Genomic DNA, 15,708 nt, shown 5'->3' on the forward strand with positions numbered 1-15,708 from the left:
ACAAATTAGTCACAGAACTCAGAGAGAAACACAGAGAGAATCTATAGTGTGTAAGAGCATCAGTCTGTTTGAGAAGTTATCGGAGTGACATACCCTCTCTGCCATCGGTCCTGGGGGGCCGTCATTCCCGACTGAGCCCTGGGATTAGAAAGCTTATCATAAGTAAAGAAATGAATATCCTGAAGCAGCACATCTATAGCCAGTCTTTTCCAGGCTCTCATATAGATAACAGTAGCCTGGATGGTGGGGACCCCTGACCTTGTCTCCCGGTTTCCCTGTGGGACCTCTTGCTCCTCTGCTTCCCCGTGTGCCCTGTGGGATGCAGAACCATGACACAGCAGCAGCACAGGCTGAAATACCCCAGAAGGTGACCGTGATGGTCAGAACAGCATGAGGCTGTACTCACTGTGGGTCCCCTCTGCCCTCCAGCTCCTGCTGGCCCAGCCGGGCCCTGGAGCAGAGACACACCACATTAAAGTTATGCTACAGGATTATTAATGCAGTATGTTTTAATGGTGTGGAACATAGCCTGTACTGATAAACCCAGCAGCCAACCTTCCTGTTCAGGGTGACACATCCCTCAGATCAGCTCAATGCATTTCACATGTACTGTGGATAATGCTGGTTATGTTCTACCTGTCATTATTTCAAACATATTGGAAAAACATATAACATTACTTAGTGTAAAATTCTTAATATCTTAAGATATATGATCACTGAAGGCCCTTCATATGTATTATATCTATGTTTAATGTGTCTGCTTCACACCTTTTTTTAAGAGGTCTTGCTGCCCTGCATTCATTGGCTCTGAGAATTGGTCCTTATGAGACTGCACACTCTAACATGTCAGATTTCCAGAGTTCCATTCTTACCCTTTTCCCTTTCTCTCCCAGAACCCCAGCAGGTCCAGGGAATCCTACTGAGCCCTGCAGGTCAACATGAGGACATTAAAATATATCAATAGAACATTAGGAGATAGTCCGAAGGATATTGAAGAATATGGAGACAGCTGTCATCTGTATTCATATATGGACCTTCGGTCCTTGTCTTCCTGGGTATCCTGGCAAACCAGGAACTCCAAGCTTGCCCTGGAGGAGAAAAATGGAGAGAGGAAGAGGAAGGGATGCAGCTTTAGAGAAGACAATGACGTGAGCTGTGAGTAGGTATTGGACAAAACATAAAGACTAAGAGGATGCACCTTTTCCCCCATGGTCCCCGCCGGTCCAGATTCCCCTAGGGGCCCAGCTTGGCCCTTGGGCCCTTCAGGTCCATCTTCCCCACGGGGTCCTGTGACCCCTTCATCACCCTATGAGCACACGGATTGTAAGAGACATGGGGATCACCCATCAAAGGCCCCTCACTCTGCATTGAAAATGTAGAGCGTGACCATGAGTGTGTGTATGTGTGTGTGTAACGGGATGGATGTTACCCTTTCTCCTTTGATGCCCATTTCTCCTTTTTGCCCAGGGAAACCCTCTTCTCCCTGCAGAGAAAAGACTCCACTTTTCTGTTATGTGGCCTATATAATATATATAATGACCTACACACTAACATACAGTCCTGGTCAACAATGTTGGCTGACCCCTGAATTTTACATACATGATGTACATGAAAAAATATGTACTGAAACAGCCTAGGTTTAAATACATTCATATGTTTTGTAGAGAACAGCACAGGACAAATAATAAATAAGAATGGGAGGAAAAATTATGAAAATGCAAATTTCACTGACACAATTATTTGTACTATCTTGAAAAATTCAAATCTGTGTGGAAAAGACAGCATTAGATTATCATTTCAGTTTAATTGTACTCAGATGTGTTAAATATTCTGTGTGCACATAACTTGAATCACCTAATCAATCATAGCTTCATTGGTTTGATGGGAGACTTTTAATTCCTGTTCCTTCATAATGATAGAGATAAGCAAGCTATCAGAGCATTAGAAATGCTAAGGTCACCAAGCGTATGGATTCTAAAGGGGACGGGGCCATCTCCAAAAGACCTTGGCATCCCTGTTTCAACAGTTCATAATGTTTTTAAGAAGTTTGCTGCTCATGTAACTGTCAAGAATCTTCTGGGGGATGGTGGGAAGAGGAAAATTGATCAAAGAAGCCTTCAGACTGTGGAAAAAATATCTACAGAACTTAAGGCTGACCTGGAGCAGTCTGGCTTGATGGTTTCAACCTGTACCATATGCTGTACACTAACCAAGAAGGGCTTTTTGGGCAAAGGCCAACTGCTGGGGACACCACTGCTGAAAGAAAAGCATTAAAATGTGCTACTCATCTTTCCCAAAATCTACCTAAAGAAAGCATAGTCCTTCTAGCAAAATGTTCTATGGGCAGATGCAATCAAAGTAGAGCACTTTGGCAATGCAGACTGGCAATTTGCTTAAGGATAAGGAAATGAAGCTTATAAGGCAAAGAGCACCCTGTCTATAGGCAAATATGTTGGAGGATCTGTAAAGGTGTAGGGCTGCTTTGCTGCCTTTGCTACTGGGAGCCTTGACCATATTACAAGGAATCATGAAATCAAAGAAATAGTGAAGCATTTCAGGGTGACGTGCAGCACTTGTCAAAAAGCTAGGTTTGGTTCAAAGATCATGGGTCTTCCAGCAAGACAATGATTATAAACACAAGTGCAAAAGGACAAAAGAACTGTTGAAAAATTAAACTAGACTGTTTTAAACTGGCCAGCAATGGGTTCTGATCTCACTTCGATTGAAAATCTTTGGAAAGAGCTGAAACTTGGTATTGGGAAAAGAAATCCTGCAAGAAAATACACATGAAGAGTGGCAGAAAATACCATCAGACAGGTGCCAGAAGTTTACAGAGTTAGAGGGAATGTCCGAAGGCTGAAATTGTTACCGAGTGTTGTGCAGCCAAATATTAGGGAAGGACACCTGTAATCCTGTCCAGCTATTTTGTTTTTTTATTATTATTATATCTGTAAAATTACTAAGTTGAAAAGGCATCTTTTTGAAAAATAACTTTGGATGTACTGTTAAAATATTCTGATACAAAGTTGGCACAGTCCCAATTATTTCTGAGATATTACAGATGATATACAAAAATTCAGGGTGCCAATAATGCTGGCCAGGAGTGCATAATAAACATTCATATTTCACCTTATATAAAGTGACTGTATGCTGACACTATGCAAGTTTATCAGTTACACATCACCACATGCTGAAACTATACAAGCTTATCAGTTACACACCACTGTATGCTGTCACTGTACAAACTTATTAGTTACACGTCACCGTATGCTGTCACTGTACAAGCTTATTAGTTACACGTCACTGTATGCTGTCCCTGTAAAGATTATTAGTTACACACTATTGTCTGTTGACACTATATAAGATCATTAGTTACACATCACTGTTTTCTGTCACCTTCTCTCCTTTGCTCCCCTTCAAACCCCTCACTCCATCAGCTCCCTGTGGGAAAAGAACAGCTAACAGTCAATATTTCACTAAAACAGTGCTTTGCCCCAGGGCTTATATTACTGAATTCTTACCTTCACACCCCGTGACCCAGGGTAGCCAATGGGACCCTGCACTCCGGACACACCCTTACAATTAAAAAAAAAGAATACATTTAGTAAGGAAATCATTTACACTGGGAAATCAGAAGAAAGTGTGGGTCGTGTGTCATTAAGCAGAGGACTGTGGGGGCCTGCTGTCATAGCAGGAGTTGCACACGCCAGCAGGCCACGTCTCACCTGCATTCCCTTTTCTCCTGGTGGACCTTCCCTCCCTGGGTGACCCTGAACACAAGACATTTGACAGTTAGCGCAGAAAACATATGTACCTCAATCAAGCTGCTTTCTAAAATGTATCTATCCAAATCATCACATTCCGGTTTGAATATATTGTATATTTATCTATGTTATTGTGTATAGAATTTGCATTATTACTCTTAGTGCTGTACTCAGCAGAGCACAGGCTATGTTAGCAATCCCGAGAAACAGTACTAACCCCACCATTTTGTGCTTTCTGTCCTACAAGAGTGTTAACACTGTAGACTGAAATGCTTTAATTGGAGTCATACATTATAAAACAATGGCATCTAATGCTGTGAATGCAACGGTGCTCATCCATTTTGTCCTTAGTGAGATTTTTAACACAGTCAATCATTCTATTGCCATTACATAAACGTGAATTTGATGTTAGCTTGTACGGAATGGCGTTGAAGTGGTTTAAGTCCTATTTGACCTTTTAACTTATTTCACTATGTTCAAGTTTCCAGTAACTGCGCTCCGTCATCACTGTCACTGCTAAAACGTGGAGTAGAACAGGGACCGGTGCCTGGACCTATATTTTTCTCTCTGCACATGGTGTCGTTAGGTAATATAATCCATCCATCCATCTATCCATTTTCTGTAACCGCTTATCCTATACAGGGTCGCGGGTGGTCTGGAGCCTATCCCGGAGACTATGGGCGCAAGGCAGGGAACAACCCAGGATGGGGCACCAACCCATCGCAGAAACCAAAAATGTTAATTATGACTTATACACTGACAACACCCTAATATACATTTACTAAAACCAATGACACCTTATTGTCACTTCAGCTAATTGCTAATGAAATGAAGACTAGAGGAATGAAAACTTTCTGTCACTGAATGTGGAGAAAACTGAGGTTCTGTTATTTGGCGGTAAGTGGGCAGAGAGGCATGCTGTAACACAGGGGTCTCCAACTCCGGTCCTGGAAAGCTATCGTCCAGTAGGTTTTCTATCCTACCTGGCTTCTGATGAGCCACACCTGCTCTCAGGTAAATACCAGGAACAGGTGTGGCTCATCAGAAGTCAAGTGGCACAGAAAACCTACTGGATAGTAGCTCTCCTGGACCGGAGTTGGAGACTCCTACTCTGCTGTCAGTGAGTACACACTGCACATTAAACACCGTACAGAGATTCAAAAGCCAGCCTGAATTGTTACCAGGAACAAGAAGTTTTTAACACGCAACCCCTGCCCTTAATTATCACTCACCGGAGGGCCGTCGATCCCCGGCAGGCCCTGCATTCCCTGCTTGCCCTGTGGGCCCTGAAAGGCAGCAAAGAGAAAGTGAGAAAGTTCAGAACGTACTCTGGGGCAGCTTTGTCATCATAAAGCACATTGGCTAGTAAGAGGCTGCAAAGTGACACACCTTCTCTCCTGGCAGTCCGATAGCACCCTGAACACCAGGCAGACCCTGCAATGATGACAAAGGACACTTGAGTGTGTAGTGAGTGTGTCTCTGTACATGAGCAGTGTATTTACAGACCAGTACATTGTTGTCTACAAACTGGCCAGCATGTACCCCACAGCATTTCCAGTATTTAATCGGGCTTCACTTGTTCCTCCAAAAAAATAGAACTTTACAATTAAATTACTATGTTATGTCCCCCCAATATAAAACTCCAGGTCAGGTCAGGTTGGGGAGCATGTGCTGATGCAGTGTGTTGCCACACCCACCACATGCTTCAACTGGGAAGAATGCAGAGGTTCTCCCTCCACTCTGCACAGCACTCACAGTACCAGTGTACATGCCAGCCATGACGTCCAGAAGCTTTGGAAGGATCCCACAAAGTCTCCGGATGTCCCACAGGGGAACTCCATCAACCGAGTCAAACACTTTATCAAAATCAACAAAGCTTGCAAAGAACCTCTGCCGATATTCGCGCTTGCACTCAATGAGAACCCTCAGTGCCAGGATGCGGTCGATGGTAGACTTCTTAGGCGTAAAACCAGACTGCTCCGGTGGCTGGCAGGCAAGCAAGTGATCACGGATCCTGTTAAGGATGATCCTAGCAAGGACCTTACCTGGTACAGAGAGCAGTGTTATCACCCTGTAGCTGCTGCAATCCAGACGATCATCCTTCCCTTTCCTCTAGTATTTGATGGTAACATACCACGGTGATTGTCACAGACGTGCTAGCGGAAATTAGCACGTACTAAATTGTGATGTGTCAGGGTTGGTACTACCCGACCTGGCACCTTGTGTATCTTCACCATTCAGCCAATAGGTGTCGCTGGCCATCCTGCCCTCTGTCATTCAGTATTTCTCCCTTCTGTGTTTCTCTGGACCACTACATAGCTCACTGGGCTGGTTTTGAATCTCACTGGTCACTGATGTTTATTGCATTTCTGGTGTTCCTTGTGTGTTCTGTTGCTTTAATAAATCTCTTTGTCTTGGAGTTGTGAGTGGATTGTCACCAGATTTCTGTCTGCATCCTGCCCCGAGTCCGTAACAGTGATGGACACCGTATGAACAGTAAATAAGCATTTTTTTGGTTTTATGTCACTGTTGCTTTTCAAACCTGGCAGCTCCTTTAATGAGTTAACCCTTTCGCAGTGGAAACACAAAACGAGCTGGAATTGTGCTGTAATTTGTGTCACTTTGCAGTAAGGCTGGAGTTTGGCCTGGCTCCCATATGCCAGTGGAAAACCACCATATGTGTTTGTATCACTTTGTCTCTAACTTCTGTTAAATGTACTTTATTTTGTATTTTAATCTTTCTTTCTACTTCCTAAATAGATAGGAGGTTGGTATCCAAAAGTGTCTTTTTCATTGTAATGGTTAACAGGTAGATGCCACACTTGGCCTTGGTTAAGGGAAAAAAGATTTTAGGTATTCTGACTTTACTTACTTTTCCAACATATTTTGTTTGGATACCAGTGGAATGTCTTGTATTTAAGGTAAATATTTCATACAAATTAGCTTTTAAATAGACTCATATTTTGCATTGGCAATACACTTGTGTCTGTGTGGAGGATGTTACATCTTTGGGAGAATTAGAGGTCCCCATAATAACTTTCTGTATTGCTTCTTTGATAATATTTGATTTTATTTGTTGTGTGTGTGTAACAGTCGTGAGTAAGGTTGTATTAGTTCTAGCGGCTTGTGACGTGGTCACCTGGTATCCAGGGTTTCCTTGCTGACCCGGTGGCCCTGCCTCCCCCGGAGGGCCCTGTTAGCAATCAGAACACTAATCAAACAATTCCTAACAGAAACACAGCATGACTATTCTGCAGTCTATGGTGAAGAAACCAAATCCCAAGATTTTTCTATACTTAAGAACAATAGAGATTCAGGTGTGAGAGGGGCAGGAGAGAAAAACTCCCACCTACCAAGTTTCCCTTTGATCCTGGGACACCATCCATACCACGAATACCCTGTACAAGGCAGAGATGGAAAAGTAAATAAAATGTATGCAGTGTATTTGAACCCGACAAGAACAGCACAGCAAAGCACAAGGCAGGCAATTAGCCACGTGTCAATCCCACTTACCGGCTGGCCAGTGGATCCTGCCGGTCCTCGCGGTCCAACAAGCCCTCGAGAGCCCTGGGATACAGCAGCGAACCACATAGCACATGAGGTCCTATTGCTAGTGCAGTGCGTCAGAGTGTAACCTGCACGTGTATGTGCTTGTTATGAGTGGTTCATTAGTATACGTGTCATAGACAGATGTCTCTAACTTATGCTATAAGTGTATAAATAAGTAAACTTAAAGCATGTGTGCCGGACCTGTTTTATATGTAGAGGAGTAACAGATTGTGAACAGTATGTCTATGATGAAGAGCATATGTCAATGCCGTACACAGGGTATATGTACCAAAATCAGTGCACACAGAATGTGTACGGAGTATAAAGCATTATTAGAGTGTGTTAGGGCCACACTGTAGTATTACAGCATGTACAGCATGAGTACTGTAGGCTGTGTACATGACATATAGTATGTGCAGCAGGGTTTTCTATCGCTCATTTGCACGTAACATCAATGACGTCAGGTCACTGTGTGGGTCAATTAACTTTGTCAGAGTGGACCCACTGATTGTAGCTTGTGAGTTAGGCATGCTTCTACTGAGAAGTACAAGATGGGGAGGGGGGCAAGGCTGGGCTGACCACAGGTCACCCCACTGGAAGCCTGAGGTAGAGAGAGGGGGGAATCTATGAAATAGCACACCTCTCACTTTGTACAGTACTAACGCAATTAGTAAAATCAGTCACACTACGAAATGCCACCAAATAAATCAGAATCCATCAACAATACTGTGAATATATAGCTCCACCCATCCATCCAGTCACCTTCTGTAACTGCTTGTCCTACTCAGGGTCATGGGGGTTCTGGAGCCTATCCTGGTAGCTATGGGAACAAGGCAGGGAGCAAACTCCACACACATGGATTCAGGGCAGACCCTTGAACCCCAGGCCCAGAGGTGTGAGGCAACAGTGCAAACTACTGCACCATGGCACCACCTCTTATAATATTATTCAGGTCATGAAACTGGGTACTATAACACCACTACATTTGGTAGCCAATAATGTAATAGTGTAGTAGTTTAATTCTCTTTTAAATTGTTTTATTAACATACTACAAACAATTAGTTTGTTTGTCTTTGCTAAGTCTTATTGATATTTTTAAATTTATATATATATATATATATATATATATATATATATATTTGTGCTGTTCCAAATTCTTAATAAAAATTAGGCCAAATGGAGCTTCTTGTGTTGCCGGGGGGGGGTTTGAGTAGGAGAAGGGAACACAATTTTTGTCGGGGGAAGGGGGACGCTGAAGGGGGGAACGGTTTACCCAGGCCGCCATCCAAGTTAGAACCGCCACTGATCTCGGACAGTCTGGACCCCATTCAGTTTAAATAACACCACACCAGCTACCAGAGGACCACCTTGAACCACTTAGACAATAAAGACTGTTATGCAAGACTACTATTTGTAGACTTCATCTCTGCATTCAATTCTTTAATCCTATCCAGACTGATACCTAAGTTCTTAGACCTTGGAAGAAACATTTCCCTTTGAAATAGTATTCTGACATGTTCAAAGGTAACCCCAGCAAACCAGTGAAGACTGCTCAGAATATGGCAAACAGCTCACAGAATTCCAGCACGCATACACACCTTGCTATCCAAGACAGGTACACCACAGCCACTTTTTCTCTCTCCCTTCCTGTTTCTGAGTTTTATTCGTCTGAGTTCTTAAGGTTCTAGACATATATAGATCTTCAGCAGTTGGACCTTAAAATTGCTGTTATTAGACTTGTTCCCAAGAAAGCATGTCTTGAAACTAGTGAGCTCAGAAATTATACACCTATACCAAATCTTTCTTTCAATTCACAAATTCACAGGAAAAAGTTGTTGTTTGTCAGCTACCTTCATTCCTACAGAAAAGCAATGCTAATGAACTCTTTCATTCTGGTTTTAGACCAAACCACTGCATAGAAAAAGCCTTAGTAAATGTAATGATTTGCTTATGGCCTCCAATCATGGCTGTATATATTTGTTCGTGTTACTAGATCTAACTGCAGCATTCAATACTGTGGACCATATTATTCTCTTAGACTGTCTGGAACCTGTGGTTGGCATTAAGGTGACAGGACTCTTCTGGTTTTGTTCCTATCTAATGGATCATTTTCAGTTTGTTCATGCAATTAGCAACTCTTCCAAGCCAGCTAAGTTGGGTGGGGCTTTGAATGAACTGTACTGTCAGTGCTGTCACACGTGCTTGTGGAACTGGAGTGCTGACGTTTCAGGGACTCTCCATGCCTGCACGCCCACCTGCCTCTCTCTCCTACTGATGCTGCCATAGCCATATCTCCCTGAGCTAACATACTGCACTCACCTAACTGTTTGCACTGCCTCTAGTCTCTCCCACTTTGGTTACTGCACTTTTTATCTCCCCACCCCTCCTAGGATGTGCTGCTTGGCCACCCTAAAGATCAGAATAACCTGCGTATCCTGCTGCCTGCCCACTCCCTTACCTACAGTATCATGTTTCTCTTGCCTGCCCTGCTGTACCACCATTCATCATGCTGTCAGAAGCAACACCATCACTTGCCTGACCTTTGCATTTCATCTGAACTTTAAAAAATGTTGGATTGTGTAAATTAGGATTTTGGGAATTGACTTGCTCTGTGGCCCTAGGAGGATTTTCTCCGCCTTTGAGTCTGGTTCCTCCCAAGATTTCTTCTTACTAAGGAACTTTTCCTTGTCACTGTCGCCTCTGGCTTGTTCTCTACGGGTTTTGGGCAGGGGCAATGTAAAGCACTTTGAAACAATGTAATATTGTGAAAATGCACTATACAAATAAAACTAAATTGAAATAAATTGAACAAGTAACTTAGTAACTCAGTTACCACCCAAATACAAATCATGAAAAAATATAGTAACTGCATGAAATACATGAACCATTATGAACCATTATGACTAATTTATGATGAATGAACATGAGATCAGTACCTAAGTAACACATTGTTTCTGGTTAATTAATACATTAAGTAATTAAGTAAGTAACAGTGTTACAGTACTACATTACCCTTGCCCCCTCGAGCAAAGTATTACTGTACAAAGTGTAGAGTATAGTATGTGTAGGACATGTATAGCCCCAGAGCATTACTCACAGGTTCTCCTGGCTGCCCTCTCGGCCCTGATGGTCCATCCGAACCCTAAAACACAACAGCACCCACAAGAGTGCAGGTTTTCCAGTAAGTAACGGCCTAATTCTTATTATACATGGCTGCTCACAGTGAGGTATTACACATCTGTATGTAGAGTATCTCATTGCCCACTCTCCACTCCCAGTCCAATAGACAAATAGCTGTGTGGATGTTTAAATACAGTGAGCTACTGTAACAGGGAACTGCGTTCAAGAGAGTTATACCCATGCAGTTATAGACGGGGCCTGGTAAAAGAGGCTCACTCCTTTACTCAGAGATGTGATTACGAGACGAAAGACAAAGGAGGTGATCCTGCTCTCACTTTTTCTCCTGGCTTCCCAACTGGACCAAGTACACCTGGTTTTCCTCTTTCTCCCTGTGAACCCAAGAGATTTTATTACACACAAGGCAAACACTGTTACTCAAGGACTAAGTACAAACATTACAAGCATAATTACCTGACGTGTCATAATAATCTTCACACATAATGCTTGTAAACACAGAGTTTATCACCAATACTTGAATTACTTACACACAAGTTATGTGTGTGATTATACACTCTAAGTACTGAAAATGAAACACTGTCACAAGGCAAAAAAAACAAACATATTAATTACTCACTAGTAAAAGAACACAACAAAGGTTATGAAACTCAAATACAAAGTGAAAACATATACAACAAGTTTCACTATCCAACTAAATTAAGTCCAACACACGTTACAAACATGGCAGAGTATAGCACTGTAAACACAGATATACAGAACACACAAAGATGGTCTGCTTCCTTTGTACAACTCACTGTGTGACCCTTGCTCCCAGGGAGTCCGGGCAAGCCGTCAAATCCTCTGTCACCCTAAAAAATTACAGGCAGGAATTCCATCAATGTGTGTCTCTTAGGAGAAATCTGAGAGCTGTTCAAACATTCTGACTGCTTCAGAGGACAGAAGACAATCCAGAGTTACAAAGGTGTCATGAGCACAGTTTGCTGGGAGATGTAGAAACATATTTTATAATGATTTTTTTTTTCATATCGGTCTATATTAATAATTATCATGCTGTGGTTATCTTCAATAATAATTCATTATTTATTTACTTTTAGGCTCCATTTCTGCTTAAAATTCCCTTAGGATTCCTGTAATCCTCTGACTGCCTCACTGCTTGTTACAGGGGTGGGTCTGACATTGCTGAGAGGATCGCACCCTCCTCGTATTGATAAGTAAAATGCTATGTCTGACTGAAAGTTGCACCACTGATGGTGTCTATAATACGAGTGCTTACATTTGGTATGTTCTACTGGGTGGCAATGCTCCGAATAATGAAATAAATTCATAGTATTTCCTGTTTTAATTGCCAGAAGTTTTCAGTAGAGATTAAAATACACAGCAGGAGTCTGTGGCATATCACGTCATTCCTTAAGTTGCCGAGTCCATCACACCACCGATGTCTTTTTCCTTGGTTTATCCACAATATTTCCTTTTCACAAAGATGTTCTGCCTGCTGGGCTTTCTTCACTGACACCGACGTTTCCTCTCAGGGAGCGTTTTTCTCTCCCATGACTCATGTGTATTACCAGAAAAGCACATATTCCCCACTAAAAGAATAAACTAGCCATGTGTTTGCTGTGCATAGGTTGTCCATTCTCAGAGCACAATGAACAGCAACAGGACAGGGTGTTTTAGTCAGCACTGACAAAACACTACTGGTCTCCTTCTTTCTAGCTTTTTTGAATTCTCTTGGCATTATTCCTGTGTGGATTTCTTGTGGACTGAATTTTACAGTGGACTTTCATTTTGGATTCCACTCGATTACCCATATTGACTGCTTTGGACTTACTTGCTCTCCTGGTGAGCTGCCCTGTTATTTTGACTGTTTTGTCTTTCGTCTGCCTGCCTATATTCTCTTATTTATTCAATAAATCCCCCATTTGTGTTTTTACGACTGTGTCTGTGCTGGTGCCGGTCCAGAAAGTCAAGTCACAGAGGAAGTGATGCCATTTAATTTTCATGCAAAATGTGTCAGCATTGAAATTATTGATCTTAAATTATTGAGAAGGGTCTGACTGCAGAATACTCCACTGGAAATACTTCCACTATAATGCCAGAAATGACATGACCTCTACTTCTGGTCCAGACATGACATTACTGAAGAGAACTTAGTGGTTGTGTCAGAATTCAGGTCAGGTGAATTCAATCCTCTTAGTGGAGGTACCGCCCCCACTCCTGAAGTTTGCATGGTGTCTTGTCCAGGCCTGGGGTGGTGGTCTTGTGATTTCCAGCCCCACAGTGGAGATCCCCTTAGAGAACCCACTGTTCTACAACTGGAACCTTTTGAAATTATATTGAACTTTTATTGAGCATTTCTTATACCGATAAAAAGGAAAATTATATCGAGATATTTATTATTGTTTTATTGCTCAGCCCTAATTATCTGTAGCTAGTACTGTGTGGGTGTTTATGTATACAGTATAAATATTATTGTTGTAGATTTGCTGGTATCATTATGCATTAACATCATCCCACGTGAATAATCCTTCTGTATGCTTATGTTATTGAATGTCGATCTTGAGTGTATATGTCATCCTACATTGACATCTACATGAATAATGTTTCCTCTTTACTGCTTATGTTATTGAATGGTGATCATCTTTGTATATATCATCATACACTGACATCTACAGTGGAAGATATCTGACATGTCTGACATCTTGGGGAAGATGGTGGCACAGGAGGTAGTGCTGTCATTCGGCAACTAAAAGCTTGCAGGTTCGAGCCCTGGTTCCTCCTGACCCCATCAAAGTGTCCTTGAGCAAGACACTGAACCCCAAATTGCTCCCGGTGAGCAGGTTGGCACCTTGCATGGCAGCCTCTGCCACCGGTGTATGAATGAATGGGTGAATGTGAGGCATGAAATGTAAAGCGCTTTGAGTACTCGTAGGAGTAGAAAAGCACTATATAAATGCAATCCATTTACCATATAAATCAAGTCCATCTAAGTAAATAATGCTTCTTCTTGACTGCTTATGATGTTGTATGTTGATCTTGTGTGTATACATCATCTTATACTGACATCTATGTGAATAATGCTCCCTCATAGCTATTTTTTTATACTACTGTGTGTTGATGTCAGATGTAGGTATCAACATGCATTGACATTCCTTTAATATTCCTTCATTGTGGCCGTATGTTTATATTACTTGTATTAAGGACACATTGTTGTGTCAGCAAGATGTATGCAGATATTATTGCGTTGTCAGAGTTTTGTTCCTCTTACCTTTGCTCCTGGCTCCCCTGGAGCACCTCTACTCCCATCCGCTCCTGCACGGCCCTAAAAAACTCATAGGTTTAGTACAGTCTGCATGCCACTTACCAGAAAACTGGCACTTTTAGAAGAGCCTCTGTGTAGCCCTAAAGAATGAATACTATTAGCATAGCCACTATAAACCACCATTAATAAAGCTTAACTATCCCAGTACGATATTCTCTCTTTATGCACTTGTATTGTGGCCAGTATACAAATGTTATTCAGTACTGTCTTCAGATACTACTCACTTCAATACTCACACTTTAAATACCCCTTTTTGTAACTTGCATCCAAGCTAGTAGAACATGTAATGTACCACACAGTGATTACTCTTTTTGTGTACATAACTGTAAGAGAGTAGGGAATATAGCACATAGTACCATAGAGTGTATTCACCCTTCCAAAAAAGACTGTATACTATACTCTCCCAAAGAATATATTACAGTGCTCACCCTTTTGCCTGGTTTCCCATTCAAGCCTGGAGTACCTGGTGTGCCCCTGGGTCCCTGAAACAAAAAATTTCAGGAGTAATGCAAAGGTACTTAAGGCTCATCAGGGAGGAAGGGAACACAGAGGCTGGACTGTGACTACCTGTGGACCTGAGTCGCCACTGTCTCCTTTCAGCCCTGCTGGACCAGGAAGCCCCTAAAACACAAAGATGAAGAGGTGAGGGTAGAGGTGCGGCAGGCAACAGCTTCAGCAGGGCGTGACGGCAAGAGAGCTGTGGTGCACTGGGTTGATGAAGAGGTGATTCACAGAACAAAGCGAGGGTGAAACACCACTTCAAGCAACCCTCTGCACTTGGTGCTGTAAAATCTGTATTTTCAACCAGGCCCTTGACAGAGTTGCCAACTTTTAGAACAGGGGACTGAAATGGGAAAGTCGGTCTATGTAGCAGTGTTCATGGAGACAAGGAGCACAACAAGAGAACATGCTTCCTATAAGCACACACATACATGGCAGGAAAAGCAGTGAAAACAACTCCAGTGAAAATAAACAAACTACAGGACATGTGCCAAGCTGAGCTTGGACTTCCATGAATCCAGTGATCTGAGATGTTTCTCCAGTAAAGCGTGGTGGGGTGGGGCGGCAGGAAACCTACTGCAGGTAGCACAAGTCACAAGGCACAGGGCACAGGGCAGAGGAACAGCCAGGACAGCGTGCCTGTCCATTATAGAGCACATGGCAGGGGAACAGCCACGACAGGGTGCCCGTCCATCACAGGGCAGGGGAACAGCCACGACAGGGTGCCCGTCCATCACAGGGCAGGGGGAACAGCCAGGACAGGGTGCCCGTCCATCACAGGGCAGGGGGAACAGCCAGGACAGGGTGCCTGTCCATCACAGGGCAGGGGAACAGTCAGGACAGGGTGCCTGTCCATCACAGGGCAAGGGGAACAGCCAGGACAGGGTGTCCGTCCATCACAGGGCAGGGGAACAGTCAGGACAGGGTGCCTGTCCATCACAGGGCAGGGGAACAGTCAGGACAGGGTGTCTGTCCATCACAGGGCAAGGGGAACAGCCAGGACAGGGTGCCCGTCCATCACAGGGCAGGGGAACAGTCAGGACAGGGTGCCTGTCCATCACAGGGCAAGGGGAACAGCCAGGACAGGGTGCCCGTCCATCACAGGGCAGGGGAACAGTCAGGACAGGGTGCCTGTCCATCACAGAGCACACAGCAGGGGAAGAGCCAGGACAGGGTGCCTGTCCAACATAGAGCACAGGGCAGAGGAACAGCCAGGACAAGGTGCCCGTCCATCACATGGCAGGGGAACAGCCATTACAGGGTGCCTTTCCATTACAGAGCACAGGGCAGAGGAACAGCCAGGACAGGCTGCCCGTCCATAACAGGGCAGGGGAACAGTCAGGACAAGGTGCCCATCCATCACAGGGCAGGGGAACAGTCAGGACAGGGTGCCTGTACATCATAGAGCATAGGGCAGAGGAACAGCCAGGACAGGGT

At 43.4% G+C, this 15,708-nt stretch overlaps 1 protein-coding gene across 1 annotated transcript in view; it reads right to left on the reverse strand.

Moving 5' to 3' along the window:
- Window positions 1-15,708, reverse strand: part of LOC125741713 (collagen alpha-1(XI) chain-like) — a 72,157-nt gene that overhangs the window by 31,919 nt on the left and 24,530 nt on the right. Inside the window, exons 14-34 of the mRNA XM_049012959.1 lie at window positions 14,338-14,391; window positions 14,199-14,252; window positions 13,717-13,770; window positions 11,246-11,299; window positions 10,769-10,822; window positions 10,411-10,455; window positions 7,278-7,331; window positions 7,118-7,162; window positions 6,904-6,957; window positions 5,154-5,198; window positions 4,997-5,050; window positions 3,726-3,770; window positions 3,522-3,575; window positions 3,397-3,441; window positions 1,430-1,483; window positions 1,199-1,306; window positions 1,035-1,088; window positions 873-926; window positions 407-451; window positions 259-312; window positions 94-138 (exon numbers count right to left, since the gene is read on the reverse strand). Coding sequence (XP_048868916.1) covers window positions 94-138; window positions 259-312; window positions 407-451; window positions 873-926; window positions 1,035-1,088; window positions 1,199-1,306; window positions 1,430-1,483; window positions 3,397-3,441; window positions 3,522-3,575; window positions 3,726-3,770; window positions 4,997-5,050; window positions 5,154-5,198; window positions 6,904-6,957; window positions 7,118-7,162; window positions 7,278-7,331; window positions 10,411-10,455; window positions 10,769-10,822; window positions 11,246-11,299; window positions 13,717-13,770; window positions 14,199-14,252; window positions 14,338-14,391 — 1,125 coding nt within the window. The remainder of the gene's footprint in view (window positions 1-93; window positions 139-258; window positions 313-406; window positions 452-872; window positions 927-1,034; window positions 1,089-1,198; window positions 1,307-1,429; window positions 1,484-3,396; window positions 3,442-3,521; window positions 3,576-3,725; window positions 3,771-4,996; window positions 5,051-5,153; window positions 5,199-6,903; window positions 6,958-7,117; window positions 7,163-7,277; window positions 7,332-10,410; window positions 10,456-10,768; window positions 10,823-11,245; window positions 11,300-13,716; window positions 13,771-14,198; window positions 14,253-14,337; window positions 14,392-15,708) is intronic.

This window comes from Brienomyrus brachyistius, chromosome 5 (genome assembly GCF_023856365.1).
Source record: "Brienomyrus brachyistius isolate T26 chromosome 5, BBRACH_0.4, whole genome shotgun sequence".
NCBI lineage: Eukaryota > Metazoa > Chordata > Actinopteri > Osteoglossiformes > Mormyridae > Brienomyrus > Brienomyrus brachyistius.